This window comes from Procambarus clarkii, chromosome 92, assembly GCF_040958095.1.
Source record: "Procambarus clarkii isolate CNS0578487 chromosome 92, FALCON_Pclarkii_2.0, whole genome shotgun sequence".
Taxonomy (NCBI): Eukaryota; Metazoa; Arthropoda; class Malacostraca; order Decapoda; family Cambaridae; genus Procambarus; species Procambarus clarkii.
In genome coordinates, this window is record NC_091241.1 from 15,189,250 (window position 1) to 15,217,006 (window position 27,757).

At 41.3% G+C, this 27,757-nt stretch overlaps 1 protein-coding gene across 13 annotated transcripts in view; it reads left to right on the forward strand.

Annotated features, from left to right (window-relative positions):
• Positions 1-7,493: 7,493 nt before the first annotated feature.
• LOC123775001 (putative divalent cation/proton antiporter TMEM165) overlaps positions 7,494-27,757 on the forward strand; it is a 55,098-nt gene continuing 34,834 nt past the window's right edge. For 5 of the 13 annotated variants that reach the window (XM_069318985.1, XM_045769709.2, XM_045769710.2 and 2 more), the window contains exons 1-5: positions 7,494-7,680; positions 9,285-9,414; positions 10,698-10,956; positions 14,082-14,257; positions 23,834-23,869. In XM_069318985.1, the coding sequence (XP_069175086.1) occupies positions 7,640-7,680; positions 9,285-9,414; positions 10,698-10,956; positions 14,082-14,257; positions 23,834-23,869 (642 nt within the window). In that variant the 5' untranslated portion in view covers positions 7,494-7,639. The other 8 variants (XM_069318986.1, XM_045769711.2, XM_045769718.2 and 5 more) reach the window with 4 other exon arrangements.

Sequence of the window (27,757 nt, forward strand, 5' to 3'; positions counted from 1 at the left end):
ATGGGTTGATACAAAAATAATAATGCAAAAAGGTGCTTAAAGGTTATGGATCTCTTGAAAAACACAACAATGGGAAACATTGATGAATGTCACAGACGGGTTCGATCATTGTTGCAAGTCAAACACTTCTTCGAATTCCTCTGAAGTTGGACTAGTGCCCAAGACGCAACAGGCATTTCCCCTCTGAATCGCAACACTGAGGCGCTGGAACAAGAAACTTTTTGCTCTCTGGTCTTTTGTAGCGCTGATCAATTTGTCCCCCAATTCCTTCAGGAACTTCAATGCACATTTTCCCCACGAACCGAGGGTCTCCGAGCCGATCGGAACAAAGCTGTAGCAGTGTGCTAGACCTCTGTATTTAATAATTTTCTGCGATTCCCTGAAAGAAGCAGCACCACCGCTTTCACGTGTGCTGTAGTGGAGGTAGGTACTGGCCAGTGTGGCAGCGCACGTGTAGTCCCATACCACGTACCATAACCACTTATACACATATATATATATATATATATATATATATATATATATATATATATATATATATATATATATATATATATATATATGACAATGTCAGACCACGGAGGAAAAATGAAACAGGAATTTCCTTAAGTACTTTCGTATATTAATACATCTTCAGAAGGAGATGAAGGAGAAGGAAGGAGTCCTTCTGAAGATGTATTAATATACGAAAATACTTAAGGAAATTCCTGTTTCATTTTTCCTCCGTGGTCTGACATTGTCACATTTTTAATCACGTGTTTATTTTCGTGATATACACACACACACACACACACATATATATATATATATATATATATATATATATATATATATATATATATATATATATATATATATATATATATATATATATATATTATTAAATATGACCGAAAAAGTAAGATTAATAATTCTAACACGAATTTTCTCAATCTTTCGTACATTTCTTTTCACTGTTGGAGGTAAATAAAAAATCAATTCTCCAAAATTCATTTTTATTTCTAGTCTGACGCGACACGAGCGCGTTTCGTAAAACTTATTACATTTTCAAAGACTTTAGTTCACAAATACACAACTGAATAGAACTTACGCATCTCCGATTTTATATCTACATTTGAGTGAGGTGGAAGGGGTGATGTGGCATTAACACAAGACAGAACAAGATGTGGCTTTAATAGGGTATTAATTTCATCAACACAAGACAGAACAAGAGTATTAATAGGGTATTAATTTCATCAACACAAGACAGAACACGAAACAATGGATATTGAATAGAAGTGTTTGTAGAAAGCCCATTGGTCCATATTTCTTGATGCTTCTATATTGGAGCGGAGTCTTGAGGTGGGTAGAATATAGTTGTGCAATAATTGGCTGTTGATTGCTGGTGTTGACTTCTTGATGTGTAGTGCCTCGCAAACGTCAAGCCACCTGCTATCGCTGTATCTATCGATGATTTCTGTGTTGTTTACTAGAATTTCTCTGGCGATGGTTTGGTTGGTTGAGAAATCCTAGTAAACAACACAGAAATCATCGATAGATACAGCGATAGCAGGCGGCTTGACGTTTGCGAGGCACTACACATCAAGAAGTCAACACCAGCAATCAACAGCCAATTATTGCACAACTATATTCTACCCACCTCAAGACTCCGCTCCAATATAGAAGCATCAAGAAATATGGACCAATAGGCTTTCTACAAACACTTCTATTCAATATCCATTGTTTCGTGTTCTGTCTTGTGTTGATGAAATTAATACCCTATTAATACTCTTGTTCTGTCTTGTGTTGATGAAATTAATACCCTATTAAAGCCACATCTTGTTCTGTCTTGTGTTAATGCCACATCACCCCTTCCACCTCACTCAAATGTAGATATAAAATCGGAGATGCGTAAGTTCTATTCAGTTGTGTATTTGTGAACTAAAGTCTTTGAAAATGTAATAAGTTTTACGAAACGCGCTCGTGTCGCGTCAGACTAGAAATAAAAATGAATTTTGGAGAATTGATTTTTGATTTACCTCCAACAGTGAAAAGAAATGTACGAAAGATTGAGAAAATTCGTGTTAGAATTATTAATCTTACTTTTTCGGTCATATTTAATAATATATGTCTACAGGAAAGACTGCTACCAAAATATATATATATATATATATATATATATATATATATATATATATATATATATATATATATATATATATATATATATAATATGTCTTAAATACTAATATCGGGGAAGGGGTAGTACAAGATACAATGTGAGTTTGAAGCACAAAGTAGGAAACTATGAGGATGAAATTAGGTACTTTTTGGTTTTACTTTTGAACAGGATATGGGTTGGTCAATTGTTTAATCCATCAGGGAGTGAGTTCCAAAGACTGGAACCTATCGAATAGATATATGTAAGACGTTACTTTTCATAGCAGGTTGCATTTGCAATGTTGGTTACCATAACGTAAAAAAACGCGAACTAATACTTGAGAGGATGGGTTGTTAGTCCGTCCAACAGAACATTAGCAACAAACACAGTGAACATACAATGTCGGCGTCCCAGTTTACGATTATTACGACATATCGAGATTCATAACTCCCAATTTTGAGCTTGGTGACAGTTAACCATATCTAAAGCAGCAGGTGATGCAAGCTCCCAGAGGTACTTGTACCCGAGACTAAACCCAGCAGTCACTCTCCTCACTTTCTGCCATGACTCAGACATGTACTCACCTAGTGGTGTTTGTGGGGGTTGAGCTCTGGCTCTTTGGTCCATGTGTGGGGGGAAGGGAACTATGAGGAGAAAGCGCCAAGCCATGACGACTACATAGCACTTGTGATGAGGATTTGGGATGGGACGGAGGAAAGGAATGGTGCCCAACCACTTGGACGGTCGGGAATTGAGCACCGACCTGCATGAAGCGAGCCCGCCGCTCTACCGTCCAGCCCAAGTGGTTGGGTAGATATGTGTGGGTTTTCTTGTATGGCGATATATGTAATAACTATCGAAGATTTCACATTTTCTCATTGTTTCCATGTTGGTGAAGTTCTCGGGGTAGCTAGTCGCTATTCTCTGGTTGTATGTAGGGCTGATTAAAGCATGTGTGCTCAAGGGAAGATGATTATAACCCTAGGTTTACAGTCAGCTCAGTATATATGTTACAGCGTCATCACCACATCTTCAAATATTTTGTGTAACTTTCTGTAGTGGAGCGGTATTGGCGAGTTCTCCCCCATTACCCTCACGTGGTGTACTGGTCACTCCCCCATTACCCTCACGTGGTGTACTGGTCACTCCCCCATTACCCTCACGTGGTGTACTGGTCACTCCCCCATTACCCTCACGTGGTGTACTGGTCACTCCCCCATTACCCTCACGTGGTGTACTGGTCACTCCCCCATTACCCTCACGTGGTGTACTGGTCACTCCCCCATTACCCTCACGTGGTGTACTGGTCACTCCCCCATTACCCTCACGTGGTGTACTGGTCACTCCCCCATTACCCTCACGTGGTGTACTGGTCACTCCCCCATTACCCTCACGTGGTGTACTGGTCACTCCCCCATTACCCTCACGTGGTGTACTGGTCACTCCCCCATTACCCTCACGTGGTGTACTGGTCACTCCCCCATTACCCTCACGTGGTGTACTGGTCACTCCCCCATTACCCTCACGTGGTGTACTGGTCACTCCCCCATTACCCTCACGTGGTGTACTGGTCACTCCCCCATTACCCTCACGTGGTGTACTGGTCACTCCCCCATTACCCTCACGTGGTGTACTGGTCACTCCCCCATTACCCTCACGTGGTGTACTGGTCACTCCCCCATTACCCTCACGTGGTGTACTGGTCACTCCCCCATTACCCTCACGTGGTGTACTGGTCACTCCCCCATCACTATTATGGGTTTCCAAAGTAGTGGGGCAAGAAGCCGTATAGGTTTAGATCAACGTCTCCTTGCTCAAGATACGTCCCACGACAGTTGCTGACTCCCAGGTACTTATTTACGTCTCTAGAAGTGATATTCACGTTAAATCTGCAGGCTTTACCATTTAAGACAGTCACATAGGTGAATGACATCAGCAGTGTTGTATCCAGCTGTATCTACTGTGTAGATGCTGGGTCGTTACCTCCCATTGAATGGATTGTAAGTTTTATATAGCAATAATGAGCGTTATTCATATCGGCCTTCGTATAGTCCTATTATTTTGTTGGGTGAATAGTGGGAGCGTGGAGACGCGGGAGTCCCTGAAGCTTATCGCCAGGCGTCGCTTCCCACCTACTTCAAGTAGAGCTAAAATGACTCACAGTGAGACCCCGACAATGCTCGCCTTACACAAGTATGAGACAGAGTACCCGGCATTACTCGGGTAACGGACGCCACATCTTCACCCATGCTATCCTCATCCTTGTAACTATCTTCAAAACCCGGGCACAGCTGGGTAGCTCATCTACATGCAACCATCATCACCACTATCACCTTCCCTACCTTTCACCACCTTCTCTACCCCCTCACCACCTTCCTTAGCCTTCTTCCCCGTACCTTAGTCTTCACTGCCTTCCCTACCTTTCACCACCTTCCTAGCCTTCTTTCCCTACCTTAGTCTTCACTACCTTCCCTACCTCTCACCACTTTCCTTAACCTTCTCCCCCCTACCTTAAGTCTTCACTGCCTTAACTACCACCTTCCTTAGCCTTCTCCCCTACCTTAGTCTTCAAAACAAATATTGAAAATGCACTGTAAATGTTGTGGCCACGTCTGTGGTAGAAAATAATAATAATAATAATAATAATAATAATAATAATAATAATAATAATAATAATAATAATAATAATAAACCTTCCCTACTCCTCACTTTCCTTAACCTTCTCCCCTTACCCTACTCTTCACTGTCTTCCATACCCTTTCAGACTTCATGAAAATTGAATGGGTTGCTATTGGATCCGATATTTCCTAAAGGGAGGTACTGGGGTCATTCCATTGCCTCTCCTATACCCCAACTCACCATAACCATGGAGTCACAGGTCACTTCCTCCAATACCTTCAGTCTTACCTTAGTGATAGGCTCCAGTATGTATCTGTGAATGATTCCAATTCTCTCACCCTACCCATCAATATTGGTGTTCCACAGGGCAGTATACTTGGCCCTCTCCTCTTTCTCATCTACATTAATGACTTTCCAAATGCCGCTCAACACCTCAAGCCAATTTTATTTGCTGATGACACAACCTTCATTTTCTCCAGTTCTAACCCTCTAATGACTGGACGGTGGTTAGGTTCTTTAAACGATATTTTATTAATTTGGTTATTAAAACAACGGATAAAGTATGTCTTAATATGTTTTAATCTGTAATTCATGTGTTTAAATTTAGAACTGAAACCAAGTATAGAATTTATAAGAGCGATTAGACAATCAGTTGATGTTACCATAATGGTTACTTAATGGTGACCTATCCGGCGGTGCCCAGCAGTGTCTCCCCCCCCCCCCCCAACTCGCCATTCCACCTCTCTTCTTTTTTCCTCTCCTCATGTCCGCCCCTATTTACTCCCCCCCCCCTCTCTCTCCCGTTTTCCCTCTCATTCCAACGTCGAATAAACAGACGTTTCCATTTATTTATATTACAGGGGTACCCGGATCTCTTTCCCTCTTCCCTACTCTTAACCCCATCTCTTCCTTGATCCCCATTCCCCCAGTTCTCTCTTCATCCCTCCCCCTGCTTCTCTCTCCAATGACTAAAACAACTATATCAGATTTTTTTTCATTTTCTGTAATAACTCCAAGGAAATCACATGATATTTTCTTTACACTTGGCCCACCGAAAATGGCATGGGGAAGGGGCGTTCTTTATAATTGTCAATATTTCTTAAAACATTAAATTTTTGCCTACGCCGATCAGTCTATGTCCTTCTTATACCCCAGACAAATACCCTTGCAAATGTGGGTATATCTTGAGGTTATCTTGAGATGATTTCGGGGCTTTTTAGTGTCCCCGCGGCCCGGTCCTCGACCAGGCCTCCACCCCCAGGAAGCAGCCCGTGACAGCTGACTAACACCCAGGTACCTAATTTACTGCTGGGTAAGGGTAGCCCCACGCATCTGCTGGCCTCCAACAATGTTCAGACAAACAGACATTGTGGGGTGAAGGAGGAGCACATCTTGCAAAAAGGGTGTGTGCGGGTGATTCACCCAGTGGAGGCCATTTGGTTTGGTTAGGTGTTGGACCTATAATAAAGGACTATCAACCTTTACATGGCGAGTCAAGGCCCACCACTATTGCTTACCGAACACCCAGCAAGCATACTTTAGTCCTCAATATAATCCAGGAGTAAAGTACTTTGTGTATATACACCGAGAAGCGGGGTACACGAAGGGCCTGTAAGTAGGCCGTCAGGTCCGGCCCTTTCCAGAGATTCCAGAGTTTTACTGTATCAAAACTGCCTTACCTTCCCAGAAAGGTCCTGCGATATTCACCAACATAGACCCAAGTGTAGCTAGTCTGAAATATACTGTATATAACGCCAATGTGGTTATTCTTTAGTCTATTTTAACAGGTAATTCAATGCTGGCGTCATCTCGCAATGTGTTCAAATGATATCGAAGCTTATTTTTTTTTTTTTTGTTTTTTTGTTTTTTTTTGTTTGAGATATATACAAGAGTTGTTACATTCTTGTACAGCCACTAGTACGCGTAGCGTTTCGGGCAAGTCCTTAATCCTATGGTCCCTGGAATACGATCCCCTGCCGCGAAGAATCGTTTTTTCATCCAAGTACACATTTTACTGTTGCGTTAAACAGAGGCTACAGTTAAGGAATTGCGCCCAGTAAATCCTCCCCGGCCAGGATACGAACCCATGACATAGCGCTCGCGGAACGCCAGGCGAGTGTCTTACCACTACACCACGGAGACTGTAAAGACTATTTACGAAAGTGTAAATGCTCTTCCTTATAATAGCTTATTTTGGCCTTCAGAAGCAACTTTGAATTATTCTCCTATTTACGTTCTTACAAATACGAGTGTATGATATTTAAGGTTTAACGTTGAGGGCGTCTATATATAGTGGGGATGTCTATTCTAAGTTCTTCAACTTCCGGGGTTATTAGCCCCAATATCTGTCATCGAGAGATTCTTATACAGAAATGACGTCGCGTCCAATAGGTTGTAATGCATTTGAATTGGCTTCTATAAATCGCATTGAAATGTGTCTGCAGCTAGGATGAAAGGAGTCTATGTAAACAATTTCTCTATTGGAAAAAGTGCGTTTCTTGTTAAATCAATGTTGAGAACCAGTTAAATTGGTTACAAGAGTAGAAGGGTGGCTATCGTACCTGTTGATATACATAATACTAAACTCGAGGAAGGTGAGAACAAGGTCGGTAAGAGTGTCTTCATTCAGGAGAATAATGTCCATATTAAAGCGTGGCGACTGGTGGCAGAGCCGCCCGGCCAATGTTGATGTCGTCTTTGACGTAAGCAAAGTCCACAGAACACGGTAGTGAGCCTGGCCACCAAGTACGCTTGGATGCTACTTGTGTACACTTGAGTTGCTCATTGTTCAGACTCAAATCCTTCAACGTTGTCAGTAATAATGATATTTTGTCAGTAGTGGCTGGCCTCTGAGATGGCTGTGTTCCTTATGTCCAGCTGATGCTCGCAACACTATGGGTTCACAGTAAGGAGGATAAAAGGTGAGTTGAGGTCTTCCCGCACCCTGCCTCTCACCCTCCCTGCCTCGCTCCCTCCCTGCCTCGCTCCCTCCCTGCTTTGCACCCACCAGCATTTTGGTTGGGGTTAATCGTATCGACCACAGCAGCACCGGACGAAGTGTGACTAGTTTACACTGCACTTCAGCTAAAGTAATAGTGAGGTTTTTGCCGGGTTCAGTGATGTAATGTGGTCACGTCTTGTAAAGGAACAGTTATAGTGTAATAGTGACGGCTATTGTGTAGTAGTGACGTACGTCGCACGTAATTCCACCAACAAGCCACGAGGATTTATGGATCAGTCTCCCGTGTTACTGCACATGGTGTCTGGACGAGTCGTCCCAGTTGCCTCAGGCTCTACACAGGCGCTAGGTTAGATCCACCTTGTCCAGGTTAAGTTGGACTAGTCACGTTTTAATGAAGCAAATGAGTTGGGAAAGAGTGCCACATCCCACAAGACCTTCGTGTTACCCATATGTTGTCCTGCATTTGCTAGATTAGTTACACTAGGTTAAGGGTGTAGAGCCATGTTTACTCTTGAAAAGGCTTTATGTTATATTGCTATTTCACCTATATAACATAAATTAAGTTCCATGTAGCTATCCACCCAAAAAGAATGCTTGTTAATATATATTTTTATATATAATCATAGTTATATATATATATATTATAAAGGTTGCATTCCCCTAATTTGTGCTTATATCGTTAAGGATCTAGCTTATAACGCCCCCCTTTTTGCTACTTTTTGTAAACAGTTTCAGAAAGAGATATGAATATAAAATTGAGCATTAATATACTATTAGATTGCATTGGTCAAGGTTAGGTGAGCTTTTCTTGACGCTATTGCAGTATAGAGCCATCAAATTTCTCAATTGTAACTGGTTTCTTTACTCCAAAAGATGAGCATAACCTTGTGGAAATTTGATATATGATGAATTAAGTGTTTAACACTACATGTTGATTTAACATTTCAATATTTAAAACAAAGAAAGCTTAAGAAAGACTATTAACTGTATAAATCTACAAGGGCCGTGACGAGGATTCGAATCTACGTCCGAGATCATCCCAGATGCTGCCTTTATCGACTTGAGCTACGACATGGTCAAAAGAGTTGAAACCGGAGTTCTACTGAACTTACTGGATCCTGCAGCCTCTCTGAGACACAAACCAGGGTTTTACACAACTCCCCCATGCACTCGAGCTATGTCAATAGGCCGTTCTCCCTCTACATAAGTTCAGTAGAACTTTAGTTTCAACTCTTTTTGACTATGTTGTAGCTCAGTCGATAAAGGCAGTGTCTGGGATGATCTCGAACGTAGGTTCGAATCCTCGTCACAGCCCTTGTGGATTTGTTCATTTGATGCATCATGCTATTGTGATTTGTGTGTGTACTATTAACTGTAATTAATGTTTTAGAAGTGCTTCAGATCCATTCCTTGATATATGTAGTATGCCTATTCTGTTTTTTGAGGAATATTTCTTTATAAAACTCAAGTTACTGTGGTATACAAAGGCACAGACAGTAGGTATTTAAAAGGCTTTTGAAAGTTTGTGGAGGATTAATACAATATAAATTTTTTGTCACACAGATTAACAGCTATAATGTCTCGAATTATTTGGTTGGCAAGTTTTGCCACCATGCTTCTGGGTGTGGTGGTGGCAGATTTTAATCTGATAGATGTAGAACCTGTCATGAAGAAAGAGCAACCAGATTTTGAGGTGAGAAACTCATATGTTGGTACTATTCCTTTGTTATTGATCTTGTATTGCAGACATTAAGTATTGCACACACTTTAAATCATTGTGTAAGGTGACTTGCATGCTGTTTTATTTTGTGTATTCTGTACAATTATTATATTTTATAGTACTACTTGATGGGGTACCCGATAATTCTTGGAACAATTCCAAAATGTTGCGCCATTCAAGTGTTGTGAGTTCTCAGAATACAGATCTGTCATTAGAACATGCATTTTGCATGTCAGTACAGTATCTGAATACTAGTATAGTACTGAATATTATGAACAGTTGATAAAATTATGGACTTGGCATCAAACAATTCTTCTTCATTGATTGCTTAATTCATTACAATAATAATTTTATTTTGTCGGGGACAGGCAACATGTGTGTGTGTATGAGGGGGGGGGGGAGACCTCAGTCCTTAATGAGAATAGGAAGCCAGTTGCTTATCAAAGGTCCCTCCATTTGTCTTAATGATTTTTTTCCAGCTGGATTTTAAGGTTCAACAGAGTTTTGACATTTATAGCTTTGGCAGGTAAGGAATTCCATGGTTTTATAACCATGTGGGTGAAAAAAATCATCTGTTTTCAGTCCTACATTGTAGCTTGTTGAGCTTGAGACCATTGCTCCTTGTTTGTGTTACATCTGGCCTTTTGAAGAAGTTGTTTGGATCAACGTCCTTCTGGACGTTATCTGGAATCTTGGAGGTGTTTATCCAGTTTCATCTTAAATACTATTTAAGATCTCTCAGAAATTCTTTTTATATGTAGAGGAATAATAATGTAAAGCCTTGGGACCTGTAATGTTTATAGAATTGTCTTGGTTCCTCCTAACTTACTTTTAAATGGGATTCATTTTGCATATTCTACCATGTCTCCTTGTCATGTAAGGAGTTATTTCAATGTGCAGATTTGGAACTATTCCCTCTAATATTTTCATATATAGATTAATATAATTGTCTAGCCTGCAATTCAGCTTAGGTGATCTATTGAATGGATTAAAGTACTAAATGTTTTCTTCAACTTCTTCATCCTTGATTGGAGTTGTTAACGTACAACTTTATTCCACCCTAGGAAATACTGTTTTTAAAAAGCATCGTAATTTATCTGACGTCTTATTTCTAAGGTTCTTTTTATACAGACTTGTAATTTTTGTTGCAGTTGTGGCAATTTGTTTTAAGTACAGTATAAGACCTTTTAAAATGATTTTAGACATGTAATGTACTAACTAGAGCAGACTAATTTAATATATTTTGTGTCTTCCAGGATGATACTGGAAATGGGGCGGTTATTCTCAGTGGAAGCAGAGGCACATTCTCCAACTCCACACATGATGGAAAAGACAAAACTGATATAACGGATATCAATTTCATGAATGCCTTTGTGTCTTCACTGAGCATGATCGTAGTAACCGAGTTAGGAGACAAAACTTTCTTCATTGCTGCTATCATGGCAATGAACCATCCCAGAGTGGCAGTGTTTGCCGGTGCTATGTTTGCCCTCACCTTCATGCACATCTTATCGTGTAAGCTCTTGTTGATTACCAGAAGTATTTTTCTCCTGTTAGTTGATTCAAGGACTTTTAAGTGTGCATGAGTTAAGATTTTCAAGAACAATTTTAATGGTACTCTTATTATATACTTGGTACTCTGTGATGTAAATGTGACTCCATCAAGGTTGGGAATTAGGAGACCAATTTTTTTTAGGATTTATAAATAACAGTATGAACCTTGTGGCAGCCAAGATATCCAAATTCTTTTTAACAGAATTGTTGCTTATTTCTGGGGGGAGCCCCGTCGGCTCCCCGGAGCTTTACCGGCTGATATGCTAATGTCAGACTTTGGCATCAGTCATGTGTATGGAGTTCTAGGGCCTACCGGGGACCACGAGCCAGAACCTGGCCCCCTCAGAGAGGCAAGGGGAGCAATGGCCTATAGAAACCCCCGTGTGGTTGGAAGCATTCTATGTCTGCCATCGACCGGGTCAAGCATCCAGAAAGGTAAGCATTCCAAAACAAACCCCTATTCTGGTGAAAATTGCTACCTAAGCCGAACTAGTGAATAGAACTCTTCAACAGAAAACACGGAAACTAGTATGACGTCATACGTCACCGCGCCGCTGTCTGCGCAGCTCCCCCCTCCCCGGGAGGGGGAAGGGGGAGCCCCAGACCTCCCACGCCGGCTATCCACCCATCAGTTCTTCGGCTGATGCTATTGGCAATGGTTATGTGCTCCGGCTCCAGTGGTTGTTTCAGCACTGTACCTAGAGAGTGGTGTCCGCCTCCCGGTTTTGTCCCTTTGACCTTCCTCTGTGGGTAGTTAGCTCCGGGGAGCCGACGGGGCTCCCCCCAGAAAACCAGCGTTGAATGTAATGAAACGCCATTTTCTGGGTGAGACCCGGAGGCTCCCCGGCAACCCTCCCTCCCTCCGGTCGGCGTTTTTCGCGTGTTTTGACATCCAGCCTCAGAACTGATGGGTGGATAGCCGGCGTGGGAGGTCTGGGGCTCCCCCTTCCCCCTCCCGGGGAGGTGGGAGCTGCGCAGACAGCGGCGCGGTGACGTATGACGTCATACTAGTTTCCGTGTTTTCTGTTGAAGAGTTCTATTCACTAGTTCGGCTTAGGTAGCAATTTTCACCAGAATAGGGGTTTGTTTTGGAATGCTTACCTTTCTGGATGCTTGACCCGGTCGATGGCAGACATAGAATGCTTCCAACCACACGGGGGTTTCTATAGGCCATTGCTCCCCTTGCCTCTCTGAGGGGGCCAGGTTCTGGCTCGTGGTCCCCGGTAGGCCCTAGAACTCCATACACATGACTGATGCCAAAGTCTGACATTAGCATATCAGCCGGTAAAGCTCCGGGGAGCCTCCGGGTCTCACCCAGAAAATGGCGTTTCATTACATTCAACGCTGGTTATTTGTCTACTATTCCAGGTAATTTGTATGTAAAAATATAATTCCTGTCATTGGGCTGGACATCTTTTGCCACAAGAACATCATGCTGTTGAAAATCTAATTATTAATGTTTGTTCATTTTAGTACAGAGTTCATTTTGTTTTCTGAATGTTATCTAAAATATTTAATTTCAGATTTTCACAAAATCTGTATTATATAAACCATTTGCCCCACACATAAAATAGTATGCATGTATGGAGATCCTAGACCATGCTCAAGTAGATTGTGTTTCTCAAGTCTATTTAGTATTTCCAGTTTAGTTCCTTCTTTTGATAATTACTTCTTTTCCAGATATTTTGTCACCTTTAGCTTTTAAAAGAGCACTTTAAATATTTCTAACAGTCTGGGCTACATTTGGGTTACACAGATTAGCAGCCACGTTATTTGCAGACTTATAGTCTGATGTTTACAAATATACAAACTCATTTCAGATATGCTAAATATTTATTGATTACATGCATTTAGGAATGCTTGAATTTGTTTGGTGAATTATTATATATTTTTTCATCAATCTATGGAGTTCTTAGCCTACTGGGATCACGAGCCAGAACCTGGCCCCCCCTCAGAGAAGCACGAGGAGCAATAGCCTATAGACACCCCCCATGTAGTTGGAAGCAGTCTGTCTGCCATCTACCAGGTCAGGCACCCAGAAAGGTAGGAATCCCAAAACAAACTACAGTTTGTTAAAAATTGCAAACCGAAAGCCGAACAAACAAGCAGAACTCCCCAATCAGAAAACAAGCAAAGAAGCATGACATTTCCACAGCTGCTGTGCCACTGTCTGCGCAGCTCTCCCCCTTCCCAGGAGTGGAAAGAGCGTGGCCCCAGACCTCCCGTGCAGGTTAACCAACCCTCGGTTCTAAGGCTGTTGTGTTGGGTGGAGGTCGATCAACTCTGGCTCCAATCCTTGAGTAGTGCTGTGCCTTGTGGTGTTGTGCTGCGTTGTGGTGGTGTGCTAGCCAGGTGTAATTCCAGAAGTCCCGGGTCCTGACGTGGAGGATCCCGTGGCTGGGGAGGAGTTGACTTGGAGGGCTTGGGGCCCCGTTTGACCCTACTTGGGTGTTGGTACCCTCAGCGTGGGGGCTTGTTGTTACAGGGGGAGGGAATTTTCATATCCTCCCTCCCCTGGTTCGGTTCCGGGTTCCCTTAGGTTCCTCTGTTCCCTCTTTCCGGAGGTTTTCGGCTTTCGGCAAGCATTGGAAAGGTCCTATTAAAAATTAATAAAAGCCAAGAGACTGGCAAGTGATCATCAGTGAAAGGAGACAAGTTTGCCTCTCACATCTTCGTACTGCGAAGAGAACAATTTAGTTTACTCCCTGTACCTTGCTGTAGCTGTAATTACATTAATAAGCTATGGGCTTGTAGAGCATGTCATTTTGAAAAATTTTTCTGGATATAAATATAGACACAATAGGCATGATCTTCAGTGCAATAGTTGTCTAACAATATTCGCTTACATAGAATACGTTTACAATAAATTGACTGAAACAACCACCCAACCTGCACATGAAAGTATTGTAAATGGAAGTGATGATGTTTTTGGTCTATCCTAGAACCTTTTCACAAAGTCTAGGAAGGACCAAAACATCATCACTTTTATTAATTTCTTGTGTGAGGTTTGGATTAGTACAGTAATAATTTTTATGTTATAACTCTTTAGTCAAATTTTAGTGATAGATTTTTCTTGTTTTTACCAGCTTTGTTTGGCTACGTCATCACATGGATTCCCCGCATATATACTTTTTATGCTTCAAGTGCCCTTTTTGCTATATTTGGGTTAAAAATGCTGAGAGATGGCTGGAAAATGAAACCTGACGAAGGGCAAGAAGAGCTTGAGGAAGTCCAATCAGATTTACGCCGTAGAGAAGATAATGTAAGTACAGTATCTCATGGGGTGCTTAGGTAACCTTTACTTTCACTAGTTTTCAAATTGTATATTGGAATTAAATTGTCTATTTTTTATTTGCACAATTTTTTCTCTCCAATCATATTTTTAGAATATTCAGTGAATCAATGTACAGTATGTAAAGATACTGTAGTATGTAAATCAGCTCTAGTTATTCAGTAATGTATAATCTAAGGATACATTATATATTGTATGTTTGTGTGCACATAATTGTATTCACAGGTACTATATATGTACTGTATTCAGAAGACACCCAAGACCTCTGAATTCTCTCCAGTCACACAGATTAACATGGTGTAAAGCATTTGCCAAACTGGTTAAATACACGCTTTCAAAATCTGGCCGTCGTGTACAGAGGCACTCGTAATGTACTTCTTCAGCAGGTTGCTGTTTCTGAGGAAGCCTTGGAGCCAACAAATGATTGGGGAAAGTATTGCCTGTTAGTGTGTATGACACTACTATAACACTAGTGTAATTTAAAATAGGTAAAAGAGCAAAAAATTCTTGGCATCAACCATCTACTCTGTATAGGTTATGTTCTCTAAGTGTGGAATTTAAATTGCATACACTTGTAGCAGTATTAAAAACAATTTCTATAAATTAAAATGGGTTAATATACAGTGCAGTATGCAGTTTTTAACCGAGGGTGGACTGTAAACTCAATTCACACATATAGTTGCCTTTTTCTGTTGAGATCCCCTTCGCCTCCCTGGAGGTATATTGGGCTGATGCGTATATATTAGTATGTGGCTGCTTCGGTACGTGGAAGACCCCAGGGGCCTTGCGTCGGCTGCTGTGTCACCAGCTTCCTCTTTGGGCTTTTGGGGGTTCTGTGCCGTGGCGCCTACCCGAGCCCTCGCTCGGTGTGTTCACGGATGCCGCGTTGCTCAGCTGGGGCTTTGTGACCAATGCTCACCAGGCTGGCTAGGGTCGGTGGGGTCCGTCCTTCTGTCAGGGCTCACAGCACGGTGCGAGAGTTCGCGGCAGTGTGGCGTTTGCTTCCGAGGGTTAGTCGCTTGCGGATCGACGATCCGTGTCCATTCGGACTGCTCCCTGTGGTTCATTGTCTGAACAGTGGGAGTTCAATGCAGTCCTTGGCTCTTTGGGGCTGGTCACTTCAGGTGACTCATCTGCTGAGCTCTCAGAGTTTGACTCTATTGGTGGTTCGTGTCCAGGGGGTGTTCAATGTACTGGTGGACAGCCTGTTCCATTTCATTCCCCTATTCATGGAATGGACGGTCGTTGCCGACTCGTCCCATTGGCTTTGCCGGATCTTCGAGTGTCTGCACTTGAACATCCAAGTTGAGCCGAGTGCCCTCAGCTTGGCCTTGGCATCTTCCGGTATATGTGGCGCCCTTTCCCGACTGTGAGGTGGGGTTACCTGTACCTCTTCCCACCGGTTTAGTTGTTGCCCCAAGTCCTGGCTCGCATTGAGACTTACAAGGAGAGGGTAGTCCTGTTGGCTCTTTGGTGGCCGGCCCAGCCCTGGTTTCAGGCGCTGCTTGCTCGGTGTTCAAACCTGAGGGTCTTCCTGCGGCTTCCCCTCTATCAGCAGATCGGTCCAGTCCAGTACGTGGATGGTTCGATCGGTCTTCTTCGCACTTCGCATCTGGTCTTTTTGACACAGGTTTATCACCACTTGTATGGTGAGCAGGTGGCTTCATTGATGGTGTTCTACCTGCAAGTTTTGTCTTGGCGGCAGTATGAAGTTTCCTGTCAGTCCTTTCGGGACTTTTTGTCTCTTTGTAGGTTGTCTTCGATTTCTGATTGGGTTGTTTTGTCCTTTTTCTCTTGGTTATTTCAGGACTGTCATCTTATGCCGAATACTGTCACTTCATATCGTGCGGTGCTGGTGGAGCTGCTTCAGCTTGCGTTCAGGGTGGGTGTCACTTCTGCTCCGTTCCACAAGCTTTCTCGAGCAATGTTTCACCTCCGGCCTGCTCATGCACTGCCTGAGCCGTCCTGGTCTTTAGACCGTGTGCTCTCTCTTCTCGATTTGTGGTGGCCCCTTTGGTTCAGGACTGTTTTTCTGAAGCTCTTTTTTTTTTTTTTTTTTTGGCATTTACCTCTGGGGGTTGGGTTGGATCGGGGAGCTTCATGCTCTCCAACGGCGTAGGGGTTTCTGCTCTTTCGGTCCTGGTGGTCGGTTTGTTCGTTTGCAGCCATCTCCTTTTTTGGGGAAGAATGAGACTGCTGCTTTCCAGAGGTCCTTGGGTTGTTGATGCTTGGTTGGTTTGGCCGGAGGTGCATCGTGTTTTGTGTTCCGTTGTGGCTCTTTGCCGTTACTTGCGCACCACGGCCTCTGTGGCATGAGACGCACTTTGGGTTACCCTGGTTTCTCTTCTTCCCTGTTCCAGGGCACGGGTCTCCAAGGTTATCTGCAGGATTATTCGGTCCATCCAGCCTGCGATTCTATCCCCGTGCCCACGACGTTTGTAAGTTTGTGACTTTGGCTGCTGTTTTTGGTAATATGTCCTGGGCTGACGTTCGGGCATGGGGCTCTTGGAGGTCGAACAGGGTCCTGGCTGCACGGTATCTTGTTCATGTTCCTTGCCCTTCTCGGGCATGTGTAGCCTTAGGTCACAGGTTGCATCCAGTAGTCTCGACTTTGAGTTGAGGAGCGAGTGGCGGCTGCCTCCTGGGTACATCCCTCTTTTTCCTTTATCTTTGGTTAGGTAGCTCCGGGGAGCGGAAGGGGTTCTCAACAGAAATGAGCGTTGAATGTAATGAAACCCCATTTTCTGGGTTTATACCTGGAGGCTCCCTGGCATCCCTCCCTCCCTCTGGTCGGCATTTTTTCACATTTTTTATATTCAGCCTCTGAACTGGGGTTGGGTAGCTGGTGCGTGAGGTCTGGGACCCCCCCTTCCCCCTCCCGGGGAGTAGGGAGTTGCGCAGACAGCAGCACAGCTGCTGTGGTGATGTTATGCTTGTTTACTTGTTTTCGATTGGGGAATTCTGCTTGCTAGTTCGGCTTTCAGTTTGCAATTTTTAACCAGCTGTAGTTTGTTTTGGAATTCCTACCTTTCTGGGTGCCTGACCTGGTAGATGGCAGACACAGACTGCTTCCAATTACATGAGGGGTGTCTATAGGCCATTGCTCCTCGTGCCTCTCTAAGGGGGGAGGGGAAGGGGCAGCTTTCTAGTGCTGGTCCCCAGTAGGCTTAGAACTCCATTGATTAACTGTTGCCGCAGTCTAATATGGACGTCAGCCCGGTATAGCTTCGGGGAGCCTCTGGGTCTCGGCCAGAAAATGGCTTTTCATTACATTCAACGCTGGTTTTTTCATAGTGTGATGAAATGAAAGCATTTATGGATCAAAATAGGTAATTATTGTTTTTACATTTTTTATTTATTTAAACAGTTTGTATCTTTCACAATGCAAAACTAGTGTTGTAATGAAGTAAGAAGTTTACCTTATTGGCAAAATTATCTTCTTGTGTAAAATTGTTATGATTAATGTATTTTGAGTTGGCAGTATGAATCCTCCACCAAAGTTTTACGTACATGGCAGTGCACTTGTTTGTAATGATGGTGTTACACGTGGGGACGGTCAGATTTTGAAACCCTTATGTGTAAAATGAGTTGCATTAATCTTAATGCGTGATAAATGGCAAAAATAATGAAAAACCAGCTGTTGGTTCATAAAATAGGACTGCAATCTTTAACAGAATAATGCTTATACTCGCATAGTCTTTCATATTATAGATCTAATACCCTGTTGATACAGTGCAGAACGACAAGTGCAACCATAAAGGGACATAACCTTCTCGTCAGGTTTCTAACAGTTCTCCCGTAATATCGACGGCATTAGAGATGTTCATTTTCATCTTTTGAATTTTTATGGAGATTTTGATGAGCTCCTAAACTCCAGGTAGGCGATGAACTGCGTGTCATGCACATAAAATGGCATGGAGTTACAAGCTGGCATCTGCCCCTACCTTTGTGAAGCAGCTGCAGGTCGGGAGTGTTCACATGACCCACCTTGTGCACGATGCATGCTGGATTTGCCCAGGGGCACAATGAGGACTTTAGGTGAGATGTCATCTATTAAATGACAATAACAATTCGGTAGGAGTGCAATGGATAGTTCATGAACCACAGATACAATGCTGTATGTTAAATAGTATCTACATATATAGTTTGCACTTGTATGTGTGCACACATATATGCACACTTAAAATCAAACACATTCTCCCACTTTATTTCTCTTATATTGATTTTTTAAAAAAATCTTATTAAAATTGTTTAATTACATGTACAAAAACTGGAACTTCTAGCTTTCCAAAGTTGTAATTTACGTAGTCCTCCATTACCATACTAAAAATTGCTACATATTCTTAGGTCCAATAGCATTGAATAGATTGCGAGCCAGGATTTCAAGAGTAGCCTCCTGAAAGGATATTGCAAGTGATACTGAACTGATAGTCATTTAATTGGGTGTGCATAATGAGTGGTGCCTCAGGAATCCATTTTCAGCCCACCCTCTTCATAATCTATAAAAATTACTAGAAACAAGCTAAGTCTAAAAAAATGCCAAAATATACAGATAAAAACCAGGAAACATAATTGAAACTTAAAGATACTGAAGAATTTGTATATGCTCAAGCATGAACTTTTCAAGATCGACATTTTGACTGAGAAATTGTATGAAATTGTAGGGGTGTATATTTAATACAAATGTGGAAGGATAAATTTCCAGCTGATGTCATAATGGTGCAAATTTAGCATAGGCCTCTTGAGAATTTGCTGGATAGGTATTTTGGAACTACTGTATAATATTCATGTGAAGTAAAGCCATATTTAAGCTTCACAACTTATGGCAGTGTGTTATAAGGAGGTGGTGGCAGTAGTAGAAATTATTCTTGTAATTTTGTTCTTAACATCAACACCGACTGTTGTCATAGCACTATTATTAATGGTTATAGCACATGCTAATTATTCTTCTTTTCCATTTTCTCTATATCCTTGTTTCTCTTTCTGTATACATCTGTGTGTTTTCTGTCTGATTCATCTCCCATTTTCATCACCTTTCATTTGATTGCATTGAAATCCAATAGCTATTTCTCAGATCAACTCTGCACCTAGTCGATGTCATCATGGAGAATTTTAGTCTATCTGTTTCAGCTCTTATTAATTTTGCATCGTCTACAAACATCGAACTGTAAGACTCTAGCCCCATAGTCAGTCATTAACATAGAGGAGAAATAATATGGGTCCTATGAATAGATCCACAAGATCTGTGATGAGGGTTCGAACTTATGTCCAGAATGATCCCAGATGTGCCTTAATCGACTGAGCCACAACATGGTAAAAGAATTGCAACCGGGATTGCTACTGCTCACGCACGGATCCTGCAGTCTCTCCGAGACACAAACTGGGGTTTTACTCAATTCTCCCATGCATTCGGGCTCTGTCAACAAGCTATTCTACCTCTTTGCCCTTACTTCAATACACACAGAAATCACAATAGCATGATATTTCAAATGAATAAATCCACAAGGGCCATGATGAGGGTTTGAACTTACGTCCAGGATGATCCCAGACGCGCCTTAATCGACTGAGCCACGACATGGTAAACGAATTGCAACCGGGATTGCCACTCACACACGGATCTTACAGAGAGACAAACCGGGAGTTTTACACAATTCCCCATGCACTCGGGCTCTGTCAACAAGCTATACGAACCCTCGTCACGGCCCTTGTGGAGTTATTCATTTGATATATCATGCTATTGTAATTTCTGTGTGTATTGAAGTAAGAGCAAAGAGCTAGAATAGCTCATTGACAGAGCCTGAGTGCATGGGGACATTATGTAAAACCCCAATTTGTGTTTCGGAGAGACTGCGGGATGCGTGTGAGAGCAGTAGCAATCCCAGTTGCAATTCTTTTACCATGGCATGGCTCAGTTGATTAAGTTGCGTCTGGGATCATCCTGGACGTAAGTTTGAACCCTCATCACAGCCTTTGTAGATTTATTCATTTGATATATCACGCTATTGTGATTTCTGTGTGTAATATGGGTTCTAGTACTTACTGATTTTTGAGGGACTCTGCTTATTACCCTCCACCAGTCTGACTTCTCGCCCCTCACTTTAACTGACTCCTGTCTGTTTGATACAATCTAGTCAAAGTCGGTGCTCTTTCACTGTCTAAGAATGACAGGAGTAGTGGAAAGGGAATAAGTGTGAGTGTATATATTTACTTAATTGTAGTTACAGAATGACATACACAGGTGGGGTTCTGTCAGTGTCAATAGTGTCATATGGTTTGGTTCCCTTGTTGGGGAACAGGAAGCCTATTACGCTTAGTACGGACTTCCCTAAGCTAATTATTGATCTTTGCATAAAGAAAGCACATTAACGTGATGTATCGAGGAGGAAATCAATAGGAGCCACGAGGAGGATTCGAACCTAGGCTCAGGGTACTCCCAAGCAAGCACCCTAGACCACTGTACCACGACATGGTAAAAGCATTGCAACCTGGGATTCAACTGAAATCTCTAGGGTTCCTGAGGCTTCCACTAAAGCCTAACTAGGGTTTCCCACAATGTCCCCCATGCACTCTGGCTTGTAGTCTAGGAATGCTACCTCCCATGCTTCTCTTCTAATGCACATGCACACTGATTTTCTTATTGATCTTTTCTGGGATGCAATCCACAACAGGTGCATATTTATTGTTAGGTGAACAGGAGCATTAGGTAAAAGAAACATTGTTAAAAACATCTGTTCTGCTATGGGAATTGAACCTGGGACCTGTTGGCTGTAAGTTGAATGTGCTGGCCATTGCATTACAGGACATAAAATGGTAATTGTATACATTACCCTTATGTTTAAATTATTCCATCAGTCTACCATTCTGTTAAAGAGAACTTACATATATATTTTTTGGGCACTTTTGTGGATTTTGGCTTAACCCTTAAAATGTGGTTATCATCATATGTTGATTCATGGGGTAATACAGTTATCGCGGGGTAATGTGATTATCATTTGCTGATTTAAACGTTTATTGTATGTGTTTCCACCAAAGATGCTATTATGGATATAATAGCTGTATATGGAGGTAGTAATATTTACATTGACCCATGGAAAAAATACTATAATTTTATGATTACCTTGTTATGCAAATGTGGTTATCATCTCAACAAAATGTGCCAATGTGGTAGTTTTCATGATATAAAGTTTCATTATAATTGCAAGATATATACTGTATATGGATTATATTGATATGGTTTTCACGACTATATATGGTTGTAATGAAGTACTCCAGGTCAACCAATCATTTGAAAAAAATAAAAGAATTGAACAATCGTATTGGCCCTTATGAGACAGCTTCTATTTATGTCTACCCAGTCTCATTCATATATAGGTCTATTGGCCTATATAAGGCAGCTCTTATTTATTTCCGTGATACCAATTGGAGCTGCCTATTATGGACCAGTAGAGCCACACATGAATTAGTTTGAGTGGAAATAAATAGGAGACAGCTACTATATGTCATTTGTATACATAGGATCTGCCTCATATGGGCCAACAGACCTTATGCAGTTCCTAGTTTTTTATTCATATATACATACATTTAAAGTCATTGATACAGTCATTCATTGGTACATGCATTCACACATACAATCATCTAGACATGAGAGGTCAACATTGAGTGTGTGTAGCTGTGGCTGTGTGTGTTGCTGACACAGCTCTGGCATTGAGAGATGGGGCTGGGCTGCCACATGCTGCCATGCACTCAATTTGTTCAGTGCACAAAACAGGTACAATGTAGATATTCAGTTTATTTCCACTTTTCTGTACATTTTGCATCCAAATTAGTCATTCTATAAGGATTTTTTGTCTTATTGGCAGACAATTTTAAAGTAATTGTCATATGTTAAGGGTTAAATCTTTAGCCTCCTCTTCTGGATGTTGGGGATAAAAAAAAAAAACTCCTTATGAGATTTATTGATTCTCGTGTAGTTTTCAATATGGTGATCTGTGCAATAGTTTTGCCATAAGACTCCTCCAGTCTCTACAAAGTTTTGGGTTTTAGGTCCATGTGTCTTGTAATATACCTGTGTACCTTGTTTATTAATGTGCTTTTTGAGATATGAGTTCTACTGTATACAACTGCAGCCTTAATTCTAATTTTGGTCTGGTATGTGCTCTTGTTTTTCGTTCTTACTATGAACGTGGTGTTAAATTTCTGTGTCCACCAAAATGAGTCATTGATTGTCGATTAACAAAGAGCACAGGTACAAATAGTTATTTATAACTAAATGTATCTCATATATACAGTCTGGTGATAAATGTGTAATTTTAATTTGAAGTTTTGCATGTGTGTGCCTTATTATTAATAATTTAAATATATGGAGGAAATACAGTTGGAGTTTTAAGAAGAGCAAGTTACGAGGTATTTGCAAATAATGGATTATACAGTGTTCTGCTGTTCATTGGGGTTGATTGAAATCAGATCTCGGCTATTATATACGTGTTCTTGCATATAGTTTGATACAAAATCCCATGGAAAAAGTTATTTAATTAAACAAAATTAATCTTTGTTAAATTTTGCTACATTCATTGGAAGTAGAAATTCAAACAATCCAAATTGCCTCATTTATGGATACTTAGCTTCTTACACTGATCGTCACAAGTCACTGCTCAAATCACCGTAGGTGATTAATCCAGATGGGTTTACAATACTTTTTTTTCTCCCTGTGCACCATAATGTAGGACTTTTAAATAGCTTAGCAGTTTAAGGGTTATGATATGTAACCTAATAAATTTCTTGCCATACATAATTGGATAAGATTTCATCCATTATATCTGATCCAGATAACGCAAATAGGAATTCCTAGGAGTTTACTATATAGAGTTGTGAAGGCATAAATACAGGGGGTTTCATGTGGATCACTGTAAAGACAACTGGTAATAAAACATGATAGAGGATTTTTTTTTGTTCAATATTGCATGGATTTAACCTGTTGAAAATTTCTTTCTCTTCTTTCCAATGTCATACTGGATGTGGTTTTTATATAATCGCTTTGAAAACTTGCATCAGACATTATTTCTGAGTGCATGGAGGCTATCAATCCATGTAGATTTTCCTAATTGTTTTTTTAATTGCCTTAATATAGATTTGATTTTTTGTTTCCTGTTCTGTGCATTTCCGTGAATTTCATGTTTAACTGTGTGTTATGCAAATGCTGGGAGAAAACTTTGAATGTGGAAAATGTCTGGTCTCTAGCATTTTTGCCTGAATGTGGAATGTCTGGTTTTTAACATTTCTCCCTGAATGTGAAGATATGTATGGTTTCTAGTATTTCTGCCTGAATGTGCAGATATGTATGGTTTCTAGCATTTCTGCCTGTATATGGAAAATGTCTGGTATCTAGCATTTCTGCCTGACTGGAGATTTATCTGGCTCCAGCAGTTTGCAAACAGTTTTTGCGAAATAAGTTTTGTAATGACATTTGTGGTCTAGATTTGTTTACCATCTAATAATTAATAATCTTCCAAACTGTTTTCTTTATAGTGTTCACTTATTTCTCCCCAGTATAGACGAGAGTCTGTAGATGAAGGCGCAGTAGCGGTAAGTTCACCTCGTAAGATATAATTTTGCATAGCATTTGTACGTCACTAACGAATGTTTGTTTCTAAAGTCCATCCTGATTTTCATGAATTTATATTTACCTCACTAATAGCAGATTTTTATTTTGTTTGCAAGAAATTTTAACAAGATAATGTACTTAAACAGATTAAATTATCTTAACTAATTAAGCACCAGTACACATTTTTTGTTTAATCTGTTTTTCATGGAATTAGCTTTAGACATGAGAAAGCTAAATTGGCATGTGGCACTATCTGTTAGGAGTTGTTCCAAGCTTATTTTTTTTGTTGTGGGGTATAACAAAATATGTGCACATTTAACAGGTTAACTTGTATCTTTTTTTCTGGCAATTTTATAAGAGTATCTACAATTTTAATGTTTTTTGTTTTTATTTTTTCTAATTTTATATTTTAGAATGTTAACTATCTAGCTTTTGGAAGTGATTCTTTCAAATATGCACCAAGCTTATGCCAGGGCTTTGCTACCCTTGTCACCCCACCAGGGCTCTATCTCGGCTTTTCGCGTCTATTTTTGATCGTCTTGCATCCCAACACTTTGTACAACATTTTTACTGGTGGTACATGGCAACTGATCAATTATTTGTTAGCTAATTGTTAAGATCAATATCTATAGTAACTGATACATAGATGATGTGCCAGATGTACTACCAAATGCAGTATGATAAAAAAAAAACTGGCATAACATTGTTGACTCCCAAGGCAAGATCCAAGTGCTATATAGTCCTCATGGCTTGGCACTTTCACCTGATAATTCCCTCCCAAGGCAAGATTACTATATTTTGTTGGATAGTATTGTAAGTGAGGGCAGTGTTATATTTTGGAATATTGTAAAGGGTGGAAGAGGCTTTTAGCATTAGTACACAGTTAAATCATACAGTGTACCTTATCTTGAGGTTACCTTGAGGTGATTTCGGGGCTCAGCGGCCCCGTGGCCCGGTCGTCGACCAGGCCTCCTCATTGCTGGACTAGTCAACCAGGCTGTTGGACACGGCTGCTCGCAGCCTGACGTATGAGTGACAGCCTGGTTGATCAGGTATCCTTTGGAGGTGTTTGTCAAGTTCTCTCTTGAACACTGTGAGTGGTCAGCCAGTTATGCCCCTTATGTGTAGTGGAAGCGTGTTGAACATTTTCGGGCCTCTGATGTTGATAGAGTTCTCTCTGAGTACCTGTACTAGTGTACAATATGATCCAACAGTCCGGCTCAAAGTGACTTCAGAAAGTTAGTTCACAAATCTTCAAAGTCTTTCTAAGCCCTACTTAGCATCACAAAGGCCAAGTAGTGCTTTGATTAAACAACAGTAGGTCTCCAACCTGTCTGCATTCCTGACCACTACAAGAGGACATTACCGTGGGGAAATCACAATTTCCCCAGCCAAATCATATCTAATTCTGGCTGATACAATTCTAAAACTTGATGCAGGATGTTAAATTAAAAACTCACAGGACACTGGGGACCTTGACCAGCCCAAGTCAACCCCGGTTGACCTGGGCTTTCACGTGGTGGCAGTCAGGCTCATCATGATTAGAGTGTTTATATAGTGGCAGTGATATTTTTTCTGTTACCTGCTGATATCTAATTTTCTAAAAGCAGTTGTCTTGATTTGTTACACTTATGCTTTCTTGTGGGATTTTTCTGTTTTGAGTTAATCTTTGATTTCCAAGTGTTCCTCAACTCATAGAGAGCCAGACTGGTCCTAGCTCCTGATTGGCAAGGGTGGAATCCGGAGGCCTAGTGCATCTCCCTAATGCTTGGCTGGACCAGTGCTTAGCCTGGGGAGCTATTGAGGGTCCTACCAGAAAAGGGCATTTCATTACATTTATTATATTTTAGCTCTCATTCCTTCTTATGAATAAATTATGAAGTCCTAGGATTAGAAAATGATGCTATTATGCACTATTGGCTTTTTATCATGGAAAAATTCCTAAATAATTGCTGATAAGAAGTGTGCTGGTGGTTGACCCCAATGTCCATACATAACCACTTTTTACCACAACCATCACCTCCAGTAATTAGACCTCTCTTTATTCTTCAAAAGGCATCAACTCAGAGAGGCAGGGCAGCTAAATCTGTCAAGATACATAAAGGATAGTTTTTTATCCAAAAGATTTGGGTTTTATTTATTGATTTTTGGTGGTTCAAAGACATCCCCTATATATTTACAGTAGTATTGTACTGCGCCAATGGAAAATCTGGTTCCGCCTTGCAAATGGCGGCCCAACCACTTTGGCTGGATGATAGAGCGACTGTCTTGCATCGTCCAGGTTGGCGTTCACTCCCTAACTGTACAAGGGGTTGGACACCATTACTTTCCCCGTCCCACCCCAAATCGTTATCTTGTCTCTCTTCCAAGTGCGATATAGTCATAATTGCTTAGTGCTTTCCCCTGATAATTTCCTCCCTCCCTCCCCCCTTACAAATGGAAAACTTACGAGCGCATTTTTGGAACTTGTCTCGTTTTAAAAGCTGCAGATTGCTAGCAATGCCCTATTTATTTTAGATTTGGAGTGTTACAATTATTTATAAACTTGTGTTAAATCTTACACCTTTGGTGTACAAGATGCAGGGTATTTTCAGAAAATATTGGTACTACAGATCTCTAAATAACATGCCTTGAATTGAGAGTGTGAGGGGTGTGTATTCACCTAATTGTGTTTGCGGGGGTTGAACTTTGCTCTTTTGGCCCGCCTCTCAACTGTCAATTAACTGTTTCTAACTACTACTACTATTTCTTTTCTCCACACCACACTCACACCCCAGGAAGCAGCCCGTGACAGCTGACAATACTGGTTTGGTAGCATGGGTGAACGCTTAGATACATGTTAGTTCATGCTCTGTGTTGTTCCCCCTTGTTTCCTACAAAATGGATTTCATTTATTCCTATACTCAATAAACGAACCTTGGCCGAACACTAAATATTAAGCTTCTAGATAAGTAAGGGGAATAAATAGGGCCTTCTGAATATTAATGGAGTTACATTATTGATGTGTATAAATGGAGAAAAATGGGATATTAATTTGGGAATAGACCTACTGAAATTCATCTTATAGCGACAGTTGGTGTTCTGGTTAACATAGATAGCAAGTAAATAGGAGATTTAAAATAGAAGAGGGATGACGTTATTATACATTCAGTTTCAGGGTCACTGGGGCAACGCAAAACACACGACTCATAGACCAGCTTTTTAATCCCCTTGAGTGAAATGCTAAGACCAGGAGACGAACAATCCCTCGCCGAAGTAATGAATCACCCCTGTTCCGTAGACCGGCTTTTTAGTCCCTGTGAATGAAATGGCTGGGCCCAGAAGGCTAGCAATCGTTCGCTGGAGTAACGAATCACATATGCTCCGTAGATCGGCTTTTTAATCCTCGTGAATGAAATGGCTGGATCCCGAAGGCCAACAATCCTTCGCTGGGGTAACGTATCACCTATGCTCCGTAAACCAGCTTGGGAAAAAATTTGAAAACACCCCTGCTCCATAGATCGACTTTTCAATCCCTCTGAATGAAATGGCTGGACTCAGACGGCCAGCAATCCCTCGCTAGGGTAACGAATCACCCATGCTCCGTAAACCAGCTTTTAAATCCCCTTGTGCGAAATGGCTGGACCTAGAAGGCTAGCAATCTCTCGTTGTGGAGACGAGAAATACATGGGCCATAGGACGACTTTTTAATCCCTTTGAACGTTCCTGTGAAGGGTCACTGAGCGGTTAGCTGGTGACGTCATTGACCATTAGCTCTGTCTGTGCAAGGGTCAGCGGGGTAACGAAAAATACTCGACACGTAGAGGCGCCGTCGAAAAAAGCAAAACGGCGCCTCTACGTGTTGTTTCCCACTACCCACTACAAACGTT